The sequence below is a fragment of the Coturnix japonica genome, chromosome 27, assembly GCF_001577835.2.
Source record: "Coturnix japonica isolate 7356 chromosome 27, Coturnix japonica 2.1, whole genome shotgun sequence".
NCBI classification, from domain to species: Eukaryota; Metazoa; Chordata; class Aves; order Galliformes; family Phasianidae; genus Coturnix; species Coturnix japonica.
The window spans coordinates 2830672-2853846 of NC_029542.1; the positions used below are offsets into that span (position 1 = coordinate 2830672).

The window sequence follows — 23175 nt, forward strand, 5'->3', positions numbered from 1 at the left end:
TGTGTTTCCTCTGAGCTTTCCTCAAATCTGGGATGTGAGTTCCCTTCATGCAGGGCTGCAGCTCACTCCTTTCTCCCAATATCAGGACTAAGTGGGATGCAGCAGCTGGGAGCAGCCTGAGCATCACACACAGCATCCCAGCTCCTCCAAGTACCGCTGTGATGGGAGCACTGCAGCATTCTTCACCTTGCCAGGCTTTCTCCAATCCTTTAATTAGGATAATAAACTCCATCAGATTACAGATTCCTAATGAACTCAGCCAAAGCACTGCATGTGATGGATGCTGCCCTGTCATAAAATCTCATGGATGCAGGGCTAGCCTACAAGGAACTCAGGTATAATATATGCACACATGTAATTTATATGGTTTCTCCCTTTTCACTCACTCACAGTGCACAGGACTGGAAGGGGAACACAGAGTGCCCTTGGTATCAGGCAGTCCCTGTGCCCTGTGGTTTTGATTAAAATGCAAAACAGCCAGTGGAAAACAAAGAGATCCATGGAGCTGGGTTTGTTTAACAGGGATAATGATGCTGTTGGTGATGTCAGCTAACTGGGGGGTCTTGAGTGACCCCCGACGGCCCCGTTCCTCTGATTGCTGTGTGGTTCCTCTGGACCTGTCCCGCTGATGGATGAGCCCTTCCCATTGCCTTCAGCAAGGGCAAAAGGTGATGTCTGTGCCTCCCCCTGAGATTTGGGGTGACTTTGGGGTTTTTTGGAGCCAGGCTGGGATCTATGAGGTGGGGGGAAGCTCTGGCTGTGGAGTCTCTCCAGTCCCAAACTTGCTTTTCGTCGGTGCCCTACAGAGCTCATTGTTGAGGGTTGACCTTGGTTAATTTGGGGGTTCACACTTCAATTTGACTCCTAACAGAGATAGTGCAAAGGATAAACCATAAAGGATGGAAGCAGAGATTGCAAATGAAGCCCCGAGCTGATGCTGAGAGGTACTATCCCTATGGCAACTGATTTCAAGACCCCATCTGCAGCACCTGCACCATTCATCTCCTTTTGTGTGCATCTGTGCACAAAAGTGGGACAGGGAACCCCCCAGAAAGGATGTATGGGAGCTGGGGGGGCTTTGAGGGGTGGAGGGAAAGGGGGGGTTATCCTGCAGAGTGGTGGGGGCCCAGCTGTGACCCCCTCCCCCCACATATTGAGGTGTCAGATGGTCAGATCCCAGACCTCCAAATGCTTCCTTCCACCTCCATCATCCCCAGGTTTGGGGAGCAACTTGGGGAGCTTTCAGTCTTTGTGTCACCTGGTGGAGACCCCTCTCCATGCTTTCTCCTCCAACTAGGAAAGGTGCTGGGGTCTGTCATAGCCCCCACCCAGTGATCTCAGATGGGAATCCCCACAGCACAGTCCAGCTGGGCTGAATGAAGGGCTTGATGGTGGGTGGGTGAGGATATTGCTCTAGGTAGAAAAGCAGAACTTGTGCTGCTTATGGGTGAGTTTTCACAGTATTATTGGGATGCTGCCCCTGCTTGAGCTTTCTAGAAAGCCTACAGGCTCTATCTTTTTGCAAGCACTGCAAGTTGGAGGCCCAGAGCGGCCATGGCCTTTCCCAGGGCTCGGCTGGGTGCATTAAACAGCAGTGGTGTGGTTGGGGGAAATGCATTTCCATCCATCTCCCTGCAGGAGAGGGGCTCTGATTAACGCCTGGCAGCGAAACGCTCATCACGGTGAGGAGAGTAATGGGGAGAGGGGCTCCTTCCAGGCTCATCGCTATTCCTGCAGGGAATAAATCGCTGAGGAGAATTACTGCTAAGGGAGGGGGTGGGAAGAGGGGGGTGAAGGATGTGGGCAAATGCATCTGCTCCTCCTGGATGGTGTCCCAAGGTGGGAGGGTGAAGCCCTGGGGCTATCGTGGGTTGTCCTTGGGGAAACATCACCCTGGAGTGAGACCTCTCCATATCTCATTCTTATAGGATCTGGCAAAATTAAGCCCATAAATAAGGAGGGTGTGGGCTGAGCTGCAGTAGAAGAGCTCAGGGCACTGATGAGGAGCTGGAATGGATGGGACAGCAGTTCCTGGTCTCATGGTGCTGAGCCTGGCACTGAGTCGGCCCCAGCCTCCACGCATCTCCAGAGCATCTTCCCAGCAGTTCTGATTGAATCAGAAGGGAGCTAATTTCCCAGTCTGCTGAGATGATGAGCTAAACTAATTGCTGCCTTCATTCCTTATGCAAATCAGCCAGCCGCTGGCTCGTGCTAACAAAGCCTGCAGCATCTGCAGGGAGCGGGGCTGCGTGAGTTGATTGCTGCTGACCCAGCGCTGTGCCTGCTGCCTTTATGGCATCCACATAGATCCCAGCCCCATCCCCTCCGGCTCCGTGCACAGAGTCAGCCTCTGCCCCTTCAGCGTTATGGTCTCAATCACATTGTGGGTTTTTTTGTTTGGTTAAATGAACTCTTTTTGCAGTGGGTTATGACTTAGCAGCTGTCTGCCGGGCGGTCTGCAAACTCAAACCGGAGCCAAGGAAGGAAAGTGTACGTTGTGCTCTGGAAATCAGGTGAGAGCTTTAGAAAGGTCAGATGAATGAAGATCAATTGTCTCAGAGTAATCTGATTGGGATGAGCAGCGCTGTCTGCGGGAGATGCAGCTCTCCCTCAGACCTGCAGGAATTCTCCAAGTAAACAACGCTGAGGACAGAGAGGAAATTGGTAAATGCAATTTTATCCCGGCTTCTAGAAAGATTTTAATGAGGTCCGTGACAAGGGATGGAAATGCAGCTGCCGTGGGTTGGATGTTTGCAGCGTTGACCTGGGCAAGGAGAAAATCCACCAGGGAGGAGCAGTGCCCATTTAATGCTAAACCTTCATGGGAACTCCCCAGCTGCAGGTGTTGGGATGCCTCAACGAGGTCCCTCTGCCCCACTCTGCTGCAGGATGCTTTAACATCTTAATAAATCGAAGGCGGTTTGCTTTGAGAGCCGAGCAGCCCGATGCTCGCTGGAGCCGGGCAGGAGGCACAGGATGCCGGGCTGCAGACTCCCCCGGGAGCCTCGAGACATGCTGAGAGCAAACAAACCATTACGGCGGCTGCTGTCGCCAAAACTCTCCCCTGTGTTCTCTCTGCCGCGTTCAAACAGCACAACAAACACACACGTGTCGGCAGCTCGTGCTCGGCTGGGGGCTGTGCTTGAGTATGGGGGGGTCGGGGGTGAATTTGTGCTGGAATGGGCTGAAGTGGGTGGAGGAGGATGTGACTGAGGATGGAGCAAGGCAGGGGTGAACTTTGGGGTTGGGTGTTTGGAGAAGTTCAAGGTTCCTTCCAACCCATTCTATTCTCTGGAGGTCGGAGCATCCCTTGTGTTGATGCAAGGAGTCAATCCAAAGCACCGGTTAGTTTTCTGGCACTTGGAGTATGAGAGCAGCTCGGGGTGGGGTTGGGGGGCTCCATTTGTCACCTCCTAGAGGTGGCTCAGCCCCCCCAACCTCCACATCTCCAGTGGCTGGGGGGTGCACAGATCCCTTACTCTGTCCTCTGGATGCCTCTGAAGTCCTGTGAAGCCCCAGATGGACAAGGGATGGACCCGGAACCCTGCTGAAACCTGAGCTGAAGCTGCTGGCAGTGATGGATGGGCTGGGGGCAGGCGGCTGCTTCTGAACCTCTCCTTGTTGTAAAAGCATTACGGCTCCCTGGCTAATAAAGAGAGGGATTTGCTGAAGCTGCTCAAGGTCCCATTTTCTCTGGAACCCATTTCCATGGCATGAATCACCAAGAGGAATGAACTCAATTAGTTCAGACAGAAGCATGAGATAAATCAGGGTCCCATTAGAAAACCCTGAGGTTAATTTATGGCCCTGAGCAGCACCGGCTGTCTCCCTTCTTTCTTCCCCATAAGCGATCTGCTTCAGAGCGAGCCAAGAGCAAGGTGGGATCACTGTTATCTTTCCCTGCCATGGGAGATGCACAGGAGCAATTCAACCAGCTCAGCCCTTTGCTTTGACCAGATGACCCAGATCTGCCAGAGAAGCTCTTTTTTTTTTTATTTCACAGGGAGCATTCATTCATTCTCTTGTTCATTCATTCATTGAGTGCTTCCTGCAAAGGGATGCTCGGAAGAAAGCAGGAGCCTTCCAAGAAATCTGGGCTGGCATTTCCTTTGCAGCAGCCTGGATGCTGGAGTTTTGCCCCATTGCTACGTAAAGGAGTTACAAGGGGGTGCATCCTGCTCTCCCTACTCCTCTCTTTGGATGATTGGATCCCTGTTAGAAGGAGGGGTGCTGCTGAGTTCTGGGAGGAAGCAATGAGCACAAGTCCGGTCTCTGCCCCTCCTGTAAGCCCTGAACCTGAAGCTGGGAGCTTGGTGAGTGCAGTGAAGCTGCACTTTTACAGCAGGAACCAGACCAAGATGCTCCTATGAATAATGCAGATGCTCTGGTCTCCTTCCAGTCAATGGAGAGGGACAGGAATCTTCCGAGGACAATTTATATCTTAGACTGAATCGTTGCCAAGGATGAAAGAGGCATCTCCATCCCTGGCTGAGGGATCTGTGTGCAGCCAACAGCCCAGGGCAGGCACCAAAGCTGGCTGCTCCTTGCACACCCCTTTCCTTTGGGAACAGCAGTGGTCTTCCTTAGAGGTGATCATCCAGGTGGGCACAGTGCCTGCTTGCTTTGGGTGCAGTGGTGCTGTGGTGCTCATGGGCTGCAGCCTCTTGCCATGACACTGGTTCTTGTCTGGATGGATGGAGCAGAGCCCAGTGCAGAAACACTCTCAGCTTGTTCAGGGACAGCCCTAGAACTGCACTGTTACATCCCAGGGCTGAGCAGCTCCTGCTGCACAGGTGAATAATGAGAAGAACAACCAGAAAACTGCATTTCCTCCCCATTTGTTTCTGAGAGGTGTGGGATCACTTGAACACCAGGAAGCATTGCCCTCAACTCAGCTGCTTAGATGTGGAGATTTCAGTTTGTTTTGGCTGGAGGTCTTTGCTGAGGATGGAAACACGATCCACTGTCATGTCCTTTCTCATCAGCTTGAGCACTTGGCTTGATTGTGCTGCATAAACAACTCAGCAGCTACTCCTTGCTCCAAATTTCTGAAATATCCCTTGTTTCCTTTCTGTCTGATGCTTGTTTAACCAGCCGGAGCTTGGAAAGCTTTTAATGATCTTTTGTACAGCCTCCCCTGTGTCAAAGCTGGGTCGTGGTTTGCTATCCTGTATCTTCTCACAGCAGTTTTCCCTGGGACATCCCTGGGAGTTGATCCAGGAGTGAGGAGCATCTTTCATCTCCCGTCACTGGTGTGGTCTGACAGAGGTGGGCATGGAGATGGGGGCAGGAGCTTCCCTTTGGCTCCTGCATCCCACTCCACATCCAGCATTCTTACCCATATCCAGCATCCTGCTCTATGCCCTGCCAGAAACAGCAGCCGTGTTGAGATGCAAACCAGCTGATGGCAGCCTGTGCTGGGCAGCTCAGCTCAGAAACTGCATTAATTGTGGGAAGCAGTGGCTGCAGGGCACAGACAGAGGAGCTGGAGGCAGTGATTGATCCGTCTGCTGCGGTGTTATGGGGCCCTTCCATGAGCCCAGGCAGGCTCTGACAGCACTCTGCTGCAGGACAGCAATGCCTGCACCATGCAGGATGGGTGACAGCACCCTGACAGCACTCAGGTCTTTGGGAGGGGCAGCTGAGATGCGATGCTGCACAGCTCAGCACTGAGTCCTGCTGATGCTCTCCTGAGAAACTCCCATGAAATCTGTATTTCCAGCACCTACTGGGGACATCAAAACTCAACAAAACCATCCTGCCTGCTTTTATTTTTTCCCCCTTTTGAATTTAATTTACAAAAGAAAAGGAAAAAAAGAAAAAAGAGCCATGCACCCTCGCAGTTCCCATCTGCTCAATAGAAAGCAGTTCTGGCACGTTCCCCTCCAGGCAGCCATCCCTACAGTGCTCCATCCCCATGGCCATACAACCCCAGTGCCACACAGGGACCAGCCTTCACCCCTTCCGCATTCACAAGCTCCAAGGGCAGCAAAGCTGCCATAAAACAGAAAACCTTGGGAAAAGAACTCTCCCATTAACACGTCCCCAGAGTAACCAGAGCCAGCCACGGCTCACTGGGGCTCTCCATCACGGCAAATTAATGCACGCTACCAGGATAATGTTGCAGAGTTTGGGGCAATCTGCTGCTAACAGAGTTTCCCAAAGATATTAAGGGCTTGAAGGGATTTGGGTAAAAGCAGCAGCTTTGCTCCATTCTTTTCCATACAGAGCATCCCTTCCCCTGCAGCTGCCTGTGGCAAGAACGCAGCTCACCCCAACCATCCACATGTTCTCTGGCAGCAGGAAGGAGGTGCTAACTCCAACACACCATCTCAATCAGACCCTCAAATATCCCCATCTCTGCCCAACCCTCTGTCAAGCAGTGTTGGGAACGGCCACAAGCTCAATATTTATTAACCATCATAAAAGATCCATTCTGAGGCCCCAGGGAGCAAAGCTGCTGCAGCACAGACTTCCGAGCCACTGCCTGGGGATGTGACCCCATGTCAAGGGGCTTTGCATGGAGTGGGGACATTGGGATGCTGATGGCCCTTAATGCTGCCTAGTGTGTCCCTGGAGCACCCAGTCATCCTGGTAGGGTTTGGCCATCCTGTGGGTTCTTTCCCTTCTGATTCTACCTCCCTCACCTGCTTGGTGAGGGGGAGAGCAGAGGTCCTCCCCATCAATCTGCTTAACTGGCAGAGAGCACGAGGCTTAATTGAATTCAATGATTTAAGGATTTCCCCTCTGCTGCGGAGGTGCTGAACAGCTGTGACCATGTCCCAGCTTCAGAGCAAGGGGTTTCTGATCCCCACCATGCTGTCACCCATCCTGAGCACCTTCACGGATAATTAATCCTTCATCCGAGCAATAAAAGAATACTTTCTCCCTGTTTTCCTTCCCTTTTGCAAATCAATTCCAGGCACCGGGAACAGCAGCCCTGAGCTCTGCAATACTCTGCTCCTCCAGGTCCGGGACATCGAGCAATGGATTCTGCACTCCCAGCTCCTCTCATTGGCTCTGCCATTAGCCCAGCAGATTGCTCAATTAGCAGCAATTTGAAAACTGAGCTCGGACCTTAATGCAGAGCTCTGGGCTAATTGCGGGGTAATGAACTCCAGCCTGGTTGGCTCCCAGTGGCTGCCAGCTCTTGCTCTGAGGGATTTTGGCCATGGGTGCAAGCTGCTCCTGGAACCGATTCCCCTCCCCAAGCAGTGCTTCAATGATGGAGGGCTGCATACCAAAATGGATGTACACCAAAATGCCTCTGCTGGGGGCTGTGCAGCAGCTGAGCCCCCACTCAGGGTCCTGTGCATGCAGGTGGCACAACCCAAGCTCACCCCCAGCATCACAGCCTCCCCTTGCCTTGCCCATCTCCAGCACAGACGTTGATCTCCTGCTGCTGTCTCCAGAGGATCTGAGAGATTCGGGCTCTCCCGAGACCCTTGCAGGGCTCTGCCTCCCTTTACACCATCCCTTGGGATCCATTCAGCCCTGGAAAGTCTGGCTACAATAAACTTCAAAGCTTCCACCATGCACAGCCATTAGCCAAAGTGTTTTTTTCATCTCCGTTTCATGCTCGGATTCATTATTTCTGCTCCCTGCTGCCAGGGCTCCCCCCCCCCCGAGAAGCTGCCAAGGGGCAGGGCTGGGGGGCTGGGGGCTCCCTGCCATGGGGCAAGGCTTGCCATGAAGAGCACAGATCTGATTTTCAGCTCTGCAGAAAGCAAAGCAAAAATGGGGGGGTACTGAGCATGATGCATCCTCTGTGCAAGGAATTATCCTGCAAATGAGAGCACAGAGGGGAAGCAATGGGGAAGGTGCCTTCTCTGGAGCTGGATGAGAGCTCTGCAGATCCCATATGGGGCCAGATCTCTCCCTGCTTTGGGGCCAGCTCAGCTTCTGGTGGAAGATTCAAGGACATGAACTGCCACAGGGCTGAAGGACAGAGCCGGGGGCTGCCCAGCGGATGTCCCCCAGCCCCAGGCAGACAAAGAGCCTTTTAGAGGGCTCAGCCGAATGGGATGAAAATGCTCATAATTGGCTTTCTCAGCATCTTTCGCTCTATGCTTTGTGATCTGGAAGAGCAGATGAGTTAAGGATGGGTTGAAACAGCCCCTGAGCTGCCTCTTTCCCAGTATCTGCAAATTAAACATGATGTGTGTCAGTGGGGAATTTGGGGAATCAATTGGCAGACGATTAAAGTGCATTGAGATCTGGGTGTATGGAGAAAGAAGCAGTAGAAAGCATTGGTCTCGGAGAGGTCCAGGTCGTTAGCGGTGCCGGGGAATGAAGATGCTGGGACAGAGCCATCAGGGAAGTAATGCCTGGGGACTGATGGAAAAGCATTTGGCAGAGAAAGCCTCAATCCTTTTAGAAGCTCGAGGAGTTAAAGGGGAGGGTTCAGGTGGTGTTTGGCTGGAACTCAAATGGCAACTGCCAAAATCCTCCTTTTGCCTCACCCTCGGGACGGTTGTGCCCAGAGCAAGGCATGAAGTCAAGCTGAAACTTCTTTGCTTTTGGAGAATCCCAGTCTCAAAACAGCCCATAAAATTCTATTGCACATTGCTGAGATGACCACTGCCAACATGAGCCCCAAGAGCCACTGTAGAACCCAAGCCAGGGGTCATGGCAGCAGCATAGAATACATAGCATAGAATACCCTCAGTTAGAAGGGACTCATAGAGATCATCAGATCCAACTCCCATCCCCAGCACGAGGCCTCGCTGCCATTTGGGGACCAGGCAGTGACTCACGGTCCCATGGTTGCTGCGGTCCCCCCCCGGGGCGCCAGCACTCTGCCCGCGGGACAAAGGCAGCCCAGCCTGACCTCAGCAGGCATTTTGGGGAGGTTTCTTTTCACATCTGCTTCCACAAAGCATTGGATTGTTTCCTTCAGCGATAGCATTTCTGCCTCCTACAAAGGAAGGGACAGAGGGGGGAGGCTCTTCTCCAGGGACTCCTAACAAGTGACAGGAGTGGCCCTTGTGTCCATCACCTCCCAGCTGCTGTGGAATGGATCCAGCCCTGTGCTGGCTGTGGGGTGCTCAAAGGGGATGCATAGAGGATGCTCTTCTGGTCCTGCATCCCCTGGATGCAACATTTCGGGGCTCCAGCACAGCACTCCCTGCCCTGTCCCTCTTGGGGGATGCAGGCTCAAAGGGATGAAGCGACATTGGCAGAGCTGGGGAACAGCACTGGGGAAGAAGGGAATAAAAAGCACACAAATGGATTGCACACACACATGCACACGTGTCACCGCAGCGGGAGGCGATCAATGAGACCACTGGGAACAGCCCGGCGGGACCGGGGTCACGCAGACAACAGCAAGCACCTGGGACTAATTGCACTAAATAAATGAGCAATTAAGGATATTACAGGAAGACTAAAACATCCCAGACCTCTCCCTGACCCCCTCGTTGTTCTCCTGGAAACAGACGGAGCTCTGCCTGGTTGCTGACAGTGGGATGGGGGCTTTGGGACCCCCCCCCCCAAGTTGTGAACCTGCTCCTAGGCCAGGGGGCACAGCAGGGTGGGCAGCTGCTTGTGGTGGGGTGAGAATAAGTGCTATTGTGTGAGTGACTGGCATAGAGAGACAGGGCAGGGTTTGTCCCTGTTCAGGAAGAGCCCAGCACAGGAGGATTCCAGCTCTGCACAGTGGGTGGAATGTGGTGGTCCTGGTTTGAAAGCAGAAGGTTAGACTGAGAGCTTTGCCCTCCTCAAAGCCTGGCCACATCTCCAAACAGAGATTCTGCTCTCTTAGTTTTGCTTTCAATACACCAGGAACTGCTCCTGACCTTCTAGCACACCCTCATCCCCAACAAAGCTGCTTCCACCACCCAAAAATAGACCCCAGAAGGGGACCCAGGGCTTCTTCCCCACCCCTTTGCCCACCCTCATGCCTGTGCTAGCACAGGGCGGCTCCTTGCAGTGCTCCCTGTAACACAGGGGCAGAAATGGAAATGCTTTTAGAGCCCCTCAGCAATGGGGTGGGGGCAGAGTGCAGCCATCAGTGAATATAATGGGAATGGCAGAACAGCAATACATTGATCTACATTTGGGTGGGTGCAGTCCTTTGGGAAGGGCAGCAGATAGATGGGGGAAGAGATGATGTCAAAAGGGAAAACAAAGGGTATTGCTGCTTGGGATACGAGCACCTGTGTGCATCTTCAGGTGAGGATGACCGTGCTGAGCTTTGGGAAGAGGAAAAACTTCTCATTATGCTCCTCATCATGTGGTAGGGAATTAACGAGCAGTTAATGAGCTAATGAGGAGGAGAGTTCAGCCCCTCCTGGGGCTGTAAGTGTGGGGTGTGATTGGGGTGGTGTATGGCCCTCATTTTTAGGTTTGCACAGCTCTGAGCATCATAGAAGCCTTTGTCTGCAGTGCTGCGATCTTCACCAGCAGGAGATAAGGAGCAAAAGCTGATGTATGGCTGAGGCTTCAGGTAGGTGAGTCTGTGGGATGGGTGCTAGGGGGGGGTCCGTCCAGGCTGGGTTTTTCCTGCCCCTTTCCCCCTCCCAGATCCCCTTTGCTCACTGAGCACATGCTCAGCCAATAGTCCATTTGTTGGGAAGGAAATAAAAACGTATCCAATTAAAAAGCTGGTAGCCACAATGAGAAGAGGGTCAGTGGTTCACTGCTAATGCAAGCAGATTTTGTTCTGATTCATTAAGTCATTAACTCCCTTTTAATTGGAACTCCTTTATGGGGAATGCGTTTTACCTTTACAGAGAAAATGGGAATTAAGCAATGGAATAAATCCTGCTTGCAGCACATTGTGCTGCTTGGGAGCCCGGTACCTGCTGCTGGGAGCATTGCTGGAGGCTCAGGGTCACATCCTGTGTTCCAGTATTAGGATCTGCAGCAGACCCCAAAGAACAGCCCTGTGGGGTATGAGGAATGAATAGAAAGGGATGTGGATGGGGCTCCATCCCTTCCCCTTCTCTGTTTTTCTCAGCCAAGGTTGGGGGGGTGAAGGAGCTGGGGAATGGCTGGGTGGTGTGAGGAAGTAGCTGGGGAATGGTTGGATGGTGTGGGGAACATAACAGGGCTGTTGGTTTTGAGGGTCAAAACGTTCCCTTGCTCAGCCCCAGCTTCCTTGGGCTGCTGGCTGGCAATTAGCAGCCATTACAGCCTCGCTGGGAGCAGCACTGGGATTAATGCAGCTGCTTTTAGTCTGCTGCTCTCTGCCACCGAGGAGGAAACTTTGTTAAGCAGTGATAAGCATCGAGAGCGGCATCCAGGCCAGCAGAGCCAGCCTGGCCCTGGTGCCCGCGGCTCTGCCGGACTCTGAGAAGCCCAATGTTCCCAATTCCAGCTGCATGGGTGGCTGTTACAAGTGGTTTCACCCCCATAATGTTGCCTGTTGGGATGAGGTATAATCACAGCTTCCTCCAAACCCTCCAGGATTTTCCAGCCTCAGACTCAGCACAGCTGTACCAGGCGGGTTTGCTTCCCCAGGGTGAGTCAGGTGAAGCTGCCCAAATGAAAGACAGGCTCAATTTTAAAGCAGATTAATTAAACTGCATTAAAGCCCTGTGTGGACAGAGTTCAGAATGAAAACAGCCTTTAACTCGATTTCTCTGACTTGCAAATTGTGGCAGGGAAGTCAGCTGAAATCACATTAAGGCCGTTTCCACTCTGAACCGTGTCCTCACAGGGGTTTAATGTAGTTTAACTAATTTGATTTAAATGCTCATTGAGATTAACTGGGTTACATGCCCTGTGTGGGGCTTGGATCTGCTTGGGCACGGGTCTGGGCAGGAGGAATGCGGTAGCAGCCTGAGCCCTGTCCTGCTGTGTGCAAGCCAAAAGCATGTTTTTGGGTTGGAAAAACTGAATTTCTGCTGTAAAGCAATTCTCTCATTTGAAGGATGTCACGAAACAACAGCAACAAAACACGTGTGGAAATGGAGGTGGTTCAGGGTTAAAAAGAATGAGGAAAACAGGAAACAAAAGAGATGTCATCGTGCACAAACGCTCTCTGCTTGGTGGTTTTTTGGCTGTGAGGTTTAGGGCTGGACCGTAGCAGCTTTGGATGCACATCCCTGGGGCTGTTGGCTGATGGAACTTGAATTCTCCGGCGTTTTGCACATCTCATGCCATACATATTTTATTTCTGGGAGCACTCAAGGCTGGGGGATGCTTCGGAGGCTGCACAAGAGGAAGCTTTTTGTTCCTGACATCACCCTGGCCGCATCGCTGGAGGACAATGAGCCACTTCTTGCAGCCTGAACTGGCATCTTGGCTTACTGAGGTTTTGCCCTGTGGAGGAATGTTCCCCTAAAATACAGTGGATGGCTGCAGCAGCGTTAAAGGCTCCAATGAAGGTGACAGCTTGCAGCCCTGGGAAAAGGCAACGCTGCCTTTGCTGCCTGTTCGTGGGATTGAAAGCCGTGCTGCTGCAGTACGAAGCTCCATGGCCTCGTTCACATCAATCCCTGGGGTGCAGAGAGGTGTCAAACGCTTCTGGCTGCTTTGCGGAGAGGAAACGCTGCTTTTCCGGCAGTGAGCAGGAGGTCTGTGGGGGTTTAGTGCAGCTGTTGTGTTCTGTGATGGCTTTCAGATCCTATCCTGTCCCATGCGCCAATCGTGGCTCAGGGCTGATGATGCCGGATGGTTTTTATATCTATCAGCCATTTCAGGTTGTGTTTTTGCAATGAGCGTGGATTTTCCCACTGAGTTGCGCTGGGCTTGAGATGCAGAGCTTCAAAATATGCAGAAGAACACAGAACTTTTAACCTTCCACAACACAGAGCCTCCATCCCAACTCCGGAGATGTAATTCCTTATCCCTACTGGGAGAACTCAGACTTACTTTCATCCCCCTGAATTCTGAGGTTGGATCAGGGACAATGGGAGACGTGCTGCGTCCCCAACACCATAAAGCAGCACATCAGCTGGTGCTGCTAGTGTCACCCTGCCTGAAGTGCCCTCGGGCTGTTCCCTGCACAAAGGGCCCATTTTCCTCCAGTTTAGCCCCAGATTTGAAAGCTGCCTCTGAGCCTTGATCCTATGAGTGTCACCAACCATGGAGAGGGGGGGGGGGTCCCATAAATGGGATCCATGAGATCCCATGGGGGATCTGGATGGCCCCGCTGTGATTTAGGGGGGACTCTGAGGACAAGTGATGCCAGTTCATCAGCCAACATCGCCCCAATGCTGTGGTTTGTGGGACCTTCCCCATTTATTACCATCTTCATGTGTTGTTTTCCCTCTATGGGAAATGCTTGTTTTGCACATAGAGGGAAAGGGAATGGAGAAGTGTAATCTGCAATAGGGAACGTGTCTATCATGGATGCATGGTGTAAAGCCATCCTGGCTGGAGGGATGTCCATAAAACCTGAGTTCAATGCCTTTATTGTGCCCTGTGTGAACCCCACCAAGTATTGTGGTGTCTATAGTGGCTTTGTCACCGGTTAGGAAGGCATTTAATGAGGTGCAGCAATGCAGAGTGATAATAAGGACAAATAAATCCTGGGGCAAAGCGCTGCTGAAGGGAGGAGACTTACACCCCCCACAACCATCATGGCCGCCAGGCAGCGTGGTGCTGAAATACTACCAATCCCAGCATGCAACGCGTCCCAACATGGCTGACGCTTCCGGAAGACTACATCTCCCAGCTCCTGATTGGAGGATTACAGCGCTGCGGCTCCGGGTGCTTAATGGGAGCCTCAGCAAGGAGCAGTGCGCATGCGTGGAGCCTCATTGCGCATGCGTCTTTCGCCCAGCTGACGCGCGGCCTACACTGGCGCAGCAATGCGCATGCGTAGCACTCAGGAGGCCGGAAGCGGAAGTAGGGCCGGGTATATGGCGGGCCGAGCGGTGGTTTAGCGCATGCGCAGAGCCGCGGTCTGTGAGGCCGAGGGGCCGCCATTGCTTCACCTCAGTTCGGGCAGCAGAGGGCAGCGCTGGAGCGGAGCTGTGTGAGAAGCGAAGTGTTCGACGTCTCTTTGACTGACACAAGAACGCTCGAGGCCCCGAAGTTGAATGTGATTTTATTGTATATCGGTTCTGGATGTTCTGGGGGGTGAGTTAACTATCCCAGCGTGGTACGTTTAAATGTGTAAAAAAACACAGATTTCAGCACGTATTTAATGGTGAAGGTTTGAGGGGAGGGGAAGGGAAACCACCACAGACGGCCACAGCTGTGCAAAATGCGAGTTTGAAGCTTGAAATTGAATTTAGGAGACCAAAAGCAAAGTGATAGTGAGTTATCCAGGCCCTGTGGGGGTGGCTCCATTCACCCATCACAGCACAGGGCTGCAGTCATCCCTTTATGTTGCCCTGCCCATTGAGAGCAGATGGGATCGTTCTTGAGTGCCCTCTGTGTGGGATGGAGCCACCCAAAAAGCTGGGAGAAAAAATGGCTGTTTTTGCATATAGAGGAGGGCTGTAGAATGGGGTTGTGCTGGGAGTGATGAACCACTTATGGTTAAGAATCATAGAATGATTGGGGTGGAAGAGACCTTAAGGATCATCAGGCTCCAACCCTGGGCCATGAGCTGCTGCCCCCCAGCAGATCAGGCTGCCCAGAACCCCATCCAGTCTGGCTTTGGGGACTTCCCATGCTTCTCTGGGCAGCAGTGCTAGAGCCTCGTTCCCCTCTGTGCAAAGAATTTCCTTCTCTCATCCATCCTAAATTTCCCCTCGTTTAGTTTACAGCCACCTCTCCTTGTCCTATCACTGTTAGACTGTGTAAAATGTCAGTCATTCTCCTGTTTATAAGCTTTCAAGTATGGGAATACCACAATGAGGTCTTCCTGGAGCCTACCCTAACCTTAACAAGCCCGGCCACCTCAGCCTTTCTTCACAGGAGATGTGCTCCAGGCCTTTGGTCATCTTCACAGCTCTCCTCTGGAACCACTGCAGCTGCTCAGATTCCTTCTTGTGCTGGGATTGAGTTGGATTCCAGTTCTTACTATATCCTGACATTCAGTAAGGCAAGCAGTTTCAGTTCTTCAGCTTTAAAACGAGAAGAGTATTTCTCCCTCTCATTCAAGCAAGTCATATAGAAAACTCTGTGTAACACTTTAAAGAGGTACTGAATGCCAGCACTTGAGGTGCAAATCTTCACTGACATCTTTTTTGGTCATTTCTATAGGGAAGGTTGTCTATTCTTGGGATGATCTTCTCAGATGTTCAACAGCTGAAAGTAAACTGCCATTATGAGCAAAAGTGCTTTGAGAGAATGTTCAATTCTTTCCAGAGAGTGACCCATCCAAGGACTCGGTCCATGCTTCATGATAAAGCATCTACAAGTATGGAAGACAATGGTGATTTGCAATGAGCATGCTGCTAAATGATATCAGGGCAGGGACCTCTTTGGCACATCAGTCTAAACTTACTGCATCTTAAATTTCTATTAGGCTAAATTAGATCTGTACACAAAAGGGATCATCCTTCCAGAAAGTAGGAAAACCAAATTATTTCATTACTATAAGAAAACTCTTTCAGGTCAGCAGTCTTGAATGCTGTTTATAAACAATGACTCATATGCTTCTGCTCTTAAGGGAGGCGATCAGAGTTTATTTTGCAGTTTGGCAGGCAGATTATCTTCCAATTTCATCTTTAGAGCACACATACTTCTAGGCATCTTCTGGACTGAGTCTAGGCTTCAGCATTCATTTTTAAGGCTTTCAATTGTATCCTGTCATCACCATCTTCACCATTGGACATGGAACTCATCTCTTGAATATTCAGGAGGTCCCCAGTACTGCAAGTCTTCCCTGTGTTACTGGAACTCATTCTGAGGACTCTTTTGGGAAGGTCTTCCTTTCTTGAGCTGATCTTCTGAAGTTTAAAAGGGAGTTTGTTTTTTTCTTCTGCAATATCAATACAGTCCAGTGAACAAACCTTTTCTTTTCTGCTTTTGTTGTCAACAGGACTATTCCAAGAGGATGACAGAGACAGGTTTTCTTCTTGCTCTTTGACGCTGTAAGGAGGAGTGGGGACTTCAAATGTAGCATGAAACTGCGAATAATCAACACGGAAAAAGCCATCTTCAAGGGACATCACTGGGAGGAATCTGTGACCCCAGAGAACTTCATCTTCTGTATATGAGGTCCTAGCTTGACATGTCATTCCTGTGGAGACAGAGACAAGAGGATGACATTGTAACATAAGTTACACCAATGGTACTCCTTAAGACAGGAGTCACATGAGAATGCTGTACTCCTCTACGTGCCTGCAGAGGCTGGCTAGGAACTGGCAGTGTCTCTTCTTAAATGTATTGCATCAGTAGCGCAGAGCTCTATGGTAAGGAGAGGTCTCCTTTGGCACGGTGGAGGCCAATGAAGGTTGGTAGCTTATGATGGGATGTTACAGAGCATGCAAGGATCAACAACTGCCAAGACTGAAGACAAAGACGAACAATTAGAGCACACGTTGCCATGTTACAGTGTCTTACCTGTAGTCTCAACAATTCCTTCAAGGATGACAACTATTTCAAATTGCTCGCTTCTTAGCGATCTTTGTGAGAGACAGAAAAAGGGGCTCTTTGAGTTAATTTCATGACAGATGGTTAATGGAGAAACTAAGAACAGCTGGTCAGCTCCTGTTCCAAATCCAACATCCAGCTCACATTGGTCTAGCGGCAGAAACTCCCCCTCTGGTGTCTGTCGGGACTAGAGATGGAAATACAGTTCATTAAGCACTGTGTGAAGCCAAATATAAGGAGCAATGCAATGAAGTTTAAACCTGCCTCTCTGGTAACATTCTTGACTCTGTATTAGGTCATCATGTAGAGATATAAGCAGTGCTATGTATACGAAGTTGATACATATAACTGGTGTTGACATCATGCCACCAGATCTCATCATCATCTACAAACTATTACGACATTATATATATTTTACAAATCACTGACAATAACATCAGGTACCCCACTTTACTCCTTATGACAGATACTTGTTGTGGACGTCTTGCAGCACAAGTTCCCATTGGTGTGAACAGAATCAACAAGGTAGGCGTGTTTTAATGAATTGTTTGGATTCACGTTGCAGTATTTTTATGTTTTGTTCTGCAGAAACTGCAATGTACATTCTTAAAAGACTTTAAAGTAAGCATCAGAGTAATTGCAAAGCACATCTGGTGAGTCACATTTGCACAAAATTGTTCAAATCAGTGTTACTGATGATAATGCTAATGATGCATCCCTGTCCAATTACTACGTACCACATGGTATTTCTTATGGTCCATATTCAGCTAAGTTCTCCATTTGTATTTACATCATTTCATTGGTCCATTAAAAATTGCTGATGGGGTAGGTGTTTGGTTTTTTTTTTCCTAGCTCCCTCAAGCCTTCCTAGCATTCAGAACACAACTGAGAAGGTGCAGCAGTTGACCAGGCAGGTCCTCCACTGATGGCTTTAAAGGTCACTGCTGGAAACTGATTGTAACAACTAAAGCTTTGCAGAGACTATTTAAAATCCTGTTTTATTGCTTGATTAGAAAGCAGGTAACTGTTTGAAAACCTTATTGTTGATCATGAATGATAGAAAATTACACAGTTACTAGTTTGTTCTATTTGTTTTGATAAACGTGTTGGTTCCATTATGTGGAAACTCCATTCGTTTGTGATAGGGAGCAAGCTGAAGCAAGCAATTTTGCTGTTGATTCCAATCTAATGGGTTTTCTTGGAAGAAAAGAAAGTTTCTGTCTTTAACAACAACTCCTAAGCAACAAAAGTACCTTGAGATTGTCTCTCTGATTTACTTGCTGAATATCTAATGGCCTGGCACTGACTGTGTTTCCATAACCAGTTTAGATAGCTGGTGGAGTACTGAGCCTTTCTGAATACAATGCATTGCTTTATTTATCTGATCTGTGTCTGGCTTTCTGCTTAGATATATTTATTCCTATCTAAATAGGCAAAGTTCTCCATTAGGTAAAAGATGGTTTCTGCACCGCTGTGAAGGACAAGGGAAATACCAGCTGAATGCTTGTACAAAAAATGTTCTCAAGTATTAGTAGTGCTTTGAAAGGTAAAATAGAGTGCTAGGAAATAAAAGGGATCACCTCCCCGCTACTTAGTGATTGTGACATGCAAAGGTGTAATCAAACTACTGCAAAAATATCCCTTGTCTGCTTTTGAAGATAGCTGCAGAACCAAGCTGCAGACAACACTGCTGTTTTTGTTGCTTGGCTACTGTTCAGCAGGTGCACAACTCAGCTGGCAGCGTATGATCTTTGCTCCAAGGCAACAAGGCTCAACATGAACTGTATGAACCACATGTGAGCCTCAAATCTCCCCAAAGTTTTATCGAATGCTGTTACCAAAGACGTGCATATTTGCACAAATCGCTGCCTGAATGAGCTGTTTTCATCTGCAAACAATTTTTCTCTGGGGAAAAGTCTATTGAGTTGATTTGATTGAAGTAAACAAATCTGGTGAGGATGATTAGAGGTAACAGATCTGGGAGAAAGCAAAAGGTTGTGCTTCAGGTATTTTAGCACCTGCACAAGGGACTGATTTATGCAGAGCACAGAGAATTTTGAAAAGCAGCTTATTTGTTAAGTAAAAAGAAATGATCCTAAACAAAGAGTTTCATAGCTCTGATGTCTTAAGTCTTCCAGCCATCAGCCTTTGTTGCACACAGCTGTACGCAGAGGAGCACAGAATATGGTACAGGACTGTAAACTGCCAGCAGTATGTTTGAAAGGGACACCTGAGAGTCTTTATTTTGACCTCCCACATAGCCACATAACTTTCACAGGTTAATACACGCTTGAACCAGGGCGCAAATGGTTAGCAGTGCCCCAACTTTGATTTTTAATGTGGCAAGAGATGGGAAATCCAAAGGTCTACGTGAGTTGCACTGAAGGTCTACGTGAGTAGCACCAAAGGTTATTTGCCTCACAGCTAAGAAAAAACCCAAAGCTAAGTCCTCCATTGGTCCCGCTGAAACATTAAACTTAGGACTAAATGTGGCTCCTATCTCAATGGCAAGACATACTCTTTCACATTGTTTCACTGTGACACAAGTAAACATCTTGCTATCTAATCCAGCGCAGAAGTGTAGCAAGATCAGCTGTCAGCAGCACTGCAGGAAGCAGAGCCAAAAGCACAAAGCACAAAACAGGCAGGACTTGCTACAGAGAAATGGTTTGTGAGTTACATCACATTCACCGTAGGCTTACAGGATGCACAAAGGAAGCTGCTGCAAAGCAGCTGATGTAAATTCATCTGCTGCTGGAACAGCTGCTGCCTCTGCTGGGACAGCGTGTCCAGTTCAAAGGGCACCTCGACAAACTGGTGAGGATTTAGAAGACTGAGGGCTACTAAGGGCTAGAAAACACTCCTTGCCATGAGGACTGAGGGTGCAGCTAACGCACATTTACTTGTAAATATCCTTGTGGCAACAGCTTTGATTTGCCAAAGGTCACCAAGAAGCTTGAAGACAAATCATGGACACAGTGATCGTTTATCAGAGCTCAGGTATTACTCAGGGATTCACTGCTTAATCTGTGAAACAACTATTGTATGGATCAGTCCTTATCAAATGCCCTTCTGTTTTCTCTATAAACCGACATTGTGCAGCAATAGAATTATTAGCAAACGGTGCACCAGGCTGTGTGTTTGGTGTGTCATTTCAAACGAAGTTTACAGTGCATTGCCATCAGTGTAAAATCACAGCTGTGACACTGCTCCTGTTCTGCTTTGGCTTGCATTCCATCTTGGATGATGGCCAGAAATAAATACTCCAGAGGAGGATTTCTGATCATTTTCGATGCTAGAAATCAGCAAAAATAATGGATTCTCTGACTTTCTGATTCCTACCAAAATTGCTCCATTGTAATTCTCAGCAATTCATTTCCATGTACAAATCCAACCGCATTTTGAATCCTAGCAGAGCTCCATTTTAAAAGGAATTCCTTGACAAGAAAAAATTAGCAGCTAAGTCAAGCATTCAGCACAAAGCAGAGGTAAAGCAGCCCTTCTCATTTACCATTCTCTTATCAGCTACTGTATCAGGCTCGTTTCTGCATTAAAATGACCAAGCAGTTGCTCCAAAAAGAGGATTACCATAGAGAACATGAAACATTTATGACATTCATATTCTGAAATTAACATAACCACCAGGATTCAGCTGCTGATGCAGCCCATCAGGCATGCCCCTGTGACAAGACACAGCTGCTCCGAGCTGTTCTGTTGCTTCCTCTCAACACGCCACTCAACCACACAGTATTTTCCTCCCATTCTATTCTTGCCCACTGTGTCTGAGGACTCCCATGGCTGCCAAACGGTTCTGCCTCCTCTATTTGTTTGTTTATCTATTCGCTGTGTTTGAGTTCCGGTTCTTTTTTTGCATTCTGAATTATACTGACCCTTGTCGGTGCTTAATAAATAGCGGTGAAAATCAAAGGGCTTTTCCACTCAAGCTCATGCACAAACCCTCTGCAATGCTGGAAGGCCACAGGCGAGACCCAAGGGGTAAGGAGCTACAAGTGAAAGCCCCACAATGGACAAGAAAAGGGGGTCGGGGCAGCTTGGTTTCTCTTGGGACAAGTGGTTTCTCTTGACCCATCCTCTCCCACCACAACCTGCAGCCTCATCCTTCCTGCCGTCACTCTGGGGCCTCACCTTGATCAGCTTGCAACGGATCTGGGCAGAAACCATATGGCTGTTGCGGAGGTTCCCCACGCGGAACATGAGGGTGAGCTTGCCGTCCCGCTGCGAGACGACTGCGGCACGGCTGAACATGAGGGTCTCAGCTCTCTTCTTGGGCTGTGACATCTTGATGAACATGCAGCCAATGAGGAACGCGTCGACGATGGAGCCCAGGATGGACTGGAAGAGGAAGAGGATGATGCCCTCGGGGCATTTGTCCGTGATGTAGCGGTAGCCGTAGCCGATGGTGGCCTCGGTCTCGATGAAGAAGAGGAAGGCGGAGGGAAAGTTGTACACGTTGGCCACGCAAGGACTGTAGGTGTCATCATGAGCCCGATGCAGGTCACCTCGCAGGTAGGCAATCCCCCACCACATGGAGGCCATGACCAGCCAAGCAACCGTGTAGGTCAGCAAGAAGATGAGCAGATTCCAACGCCACTTGAGATCCACCAGCGTAGTGAAGAGGTCGGAGAGGTAACGGCTGCTCTCACCTCCCAGGTTCCCATGTTGTACATTGCAACGCCCGTTCTTATCCACAAAACGCTGCCTCTCTCTGCGACCACCAACAGCAGCCGGGCCCACAGCCTGGTACTCATCACCAAACTTCCTCCTCACCGCAGCCATACCCTCGCTTTGATGTGGGATGCAGGGATTCCCGTTGAGCCGGAGCCGCCGCCAGCGCTGCCCGCAGCCGACGGGAGAGCCGGGCCGGTGGGCGGCAGCGGGGCGGAGCGGAGCTGGTTGAGTCCCGGGGGATCTGGATGGCAGCGAGGTTCCCCCCCACCACCACCCCAGCGTCTGGCAGCCTTGATTCGGTCCACGCAGCCGGTGCTTTGCTATATCCCGAGCTCGTCTCTAGCTTTAGCAGCCGGGAGTGAGAATAATGACGGGAGCGGCAGCCAGGCATCCGCCGAGAGGCCGTGCTGCCGGCAGCGCCGGGATTTTAAAGGGAATTCCTGAAATAGGTCAGCATTTAAAGGGATGCGAACACGCTAATGCTTAGCCTGAGTTGAAAAGAAAACAAAAGATTCCAAAGGCAAACGAGGGCTTATCTATCAGAATTAGATAGTAATTACATCTACCAGTTGTGCAATTGTGTTTATGGCCCAATTAGCAGAGATGCTGTTCAGAAAAAGCTCCCTAAGAGCTTAAGTGATTTTAATGCAGTTCTCATGTTTTTTAATGGACAGAAAAGATCCGAAATTGGCAGTTATTAATTGTGTTAGAAGCTCTAATTGAGGCCAGGCTGCTGATTTTTATTGCCCAACATATTAATAGTTAAAATATGGATGTTTTTTTTTCCCCCTCAAAAAATAATCAGTGTTTTAATTCTCAGTTACATAAGAGCAGCGCCGTGATTCAAGTCATTCATTCCAACACCTAATTTTTGGCACATCATTCTCCTTACAAAATAGTGGCCTTTAATTTTAGTAAACAGCCTGGAATCACTATTAAATGTGTGTTGCTTCAGTTCTAGCTCAGGAACTGAATAAGCCATTGGTGTGTGCAGAGTTTAGCATCAGTATTTGCACCATGTGCTGCAGAAGGATCTTTAAGATGTTTGCAAACAATAGGAGCCTGTTTGTTGCATCTTAACCCAGGAACAGCATCTGCATTTCATTTCTTGTTCTCTCGCTCTTCCATCACTCATCTCCTTAAAGGACAACAGAAATACCCCAAACCTCTCAAGCTGATACACGAGCAATACACAAGAACAAAACACATCAGCCCTGATGGTTTAATGATTCTTCAGCCATTGGGGATATCAATGCTTTTCTTTCTCATCCTGGGGTGTATTAGCAGGGCTGTGGTTAGTAGGGCGAGAGAGGTTCTCCTCCCTCTCTGCTTTGCCCTGGTGAGACCACATCTGGAATATTGCATCCAGTTTTGAGCCCCTTGGTTCAAGGACAGAGATGATGGAGTGGAGCATCTTAGGAGAGAGCTGGGGCTCTTTAGCTCAGAGGCGAATTAAGGGCGGCCTCATTAATGTATATAAATATATAAAGGATGTATGTCAGGAGGATGGAGCCGGGCTCTTCTCAGTGCCATCCAATGACAGGACAAGGGGTGCAAGCCGGAACGCAGGAGGTTCCATATAAACATGAGGAAAAAACTTCTTTACAATAAGTAGCATCGTCGGGGCTGCCCAGGGAGGAGGTGGGGTCTTTTTCTATGGGGATATTCAACCCCCCCCTTTATTATGAGGGCCTTTTCCACCGGCAGCTCGGGGGAGGGGATGAGGGCGGTGCGTTAAGCTGCTCTCGGAGCGCATGAGCGCGGCCGGCATCGGGCTGCAGGAGGCGGATACCGGGAGCTGCTCCGCCGGGACGGGCAGCGCAGTGCAGCGCAACGCGGGGCATCGCTCCCGCATCGCAGGTAACGGATACAGCTGCGATTGATGCTGCGGGACCGCGGAGACGCCATTTTGCTGGCGAACGGGGATGGGCTTATGAGATGCGGGGCAGTATGAGGGTATAGGGATGCGGGGATGGAGCTGGGCTGTGCGGGATGGAGCTGTGCTGTGTTGTAGCTGCGGTCCGCTCTGAACGCTTTCAGTCTGTG

General features: G+C 49.8%; 2 protein-coding genes across 2 annotated transcripts in view; one reads left to right on the top strand and one right to left on the bottom strand.

Moving 5' to 3' along the window:
• Window positions 1-13979: 13979 nt before the first annotated feature.
• On the bottom strand, window positions 13980-21560 carry LOC107325172 (G protein-activated inward rectifier potassium channel 1-like). Its single transcript, XM_015885763.2, is given in 4 exon segments — window positions 13980-16087; window positions 16411-16627; window positions 20587-21435; window positions 21437-21560. Coding segments are annotated over 4 exon segments (1626 nt in total). The 5' UTR covers window positions 21521-21560; the 3' UTR covers window positions 13980-15611.
• Window positions 16627-23175, top strand: part of MPP3 (membrane palmitoylated protein 3) — a 34076-nt gene continuing 27527 nt past the window's right edge. Inside the window, exon 1 of the mRNA XM_032449392.1 lies at window positions 16627-16965. The gene's annotated coding sequence lies outside the window, so the exon portion shown is untranslated. The remainder of the gene's footprint in view (window positions 16966-23175) is intronic.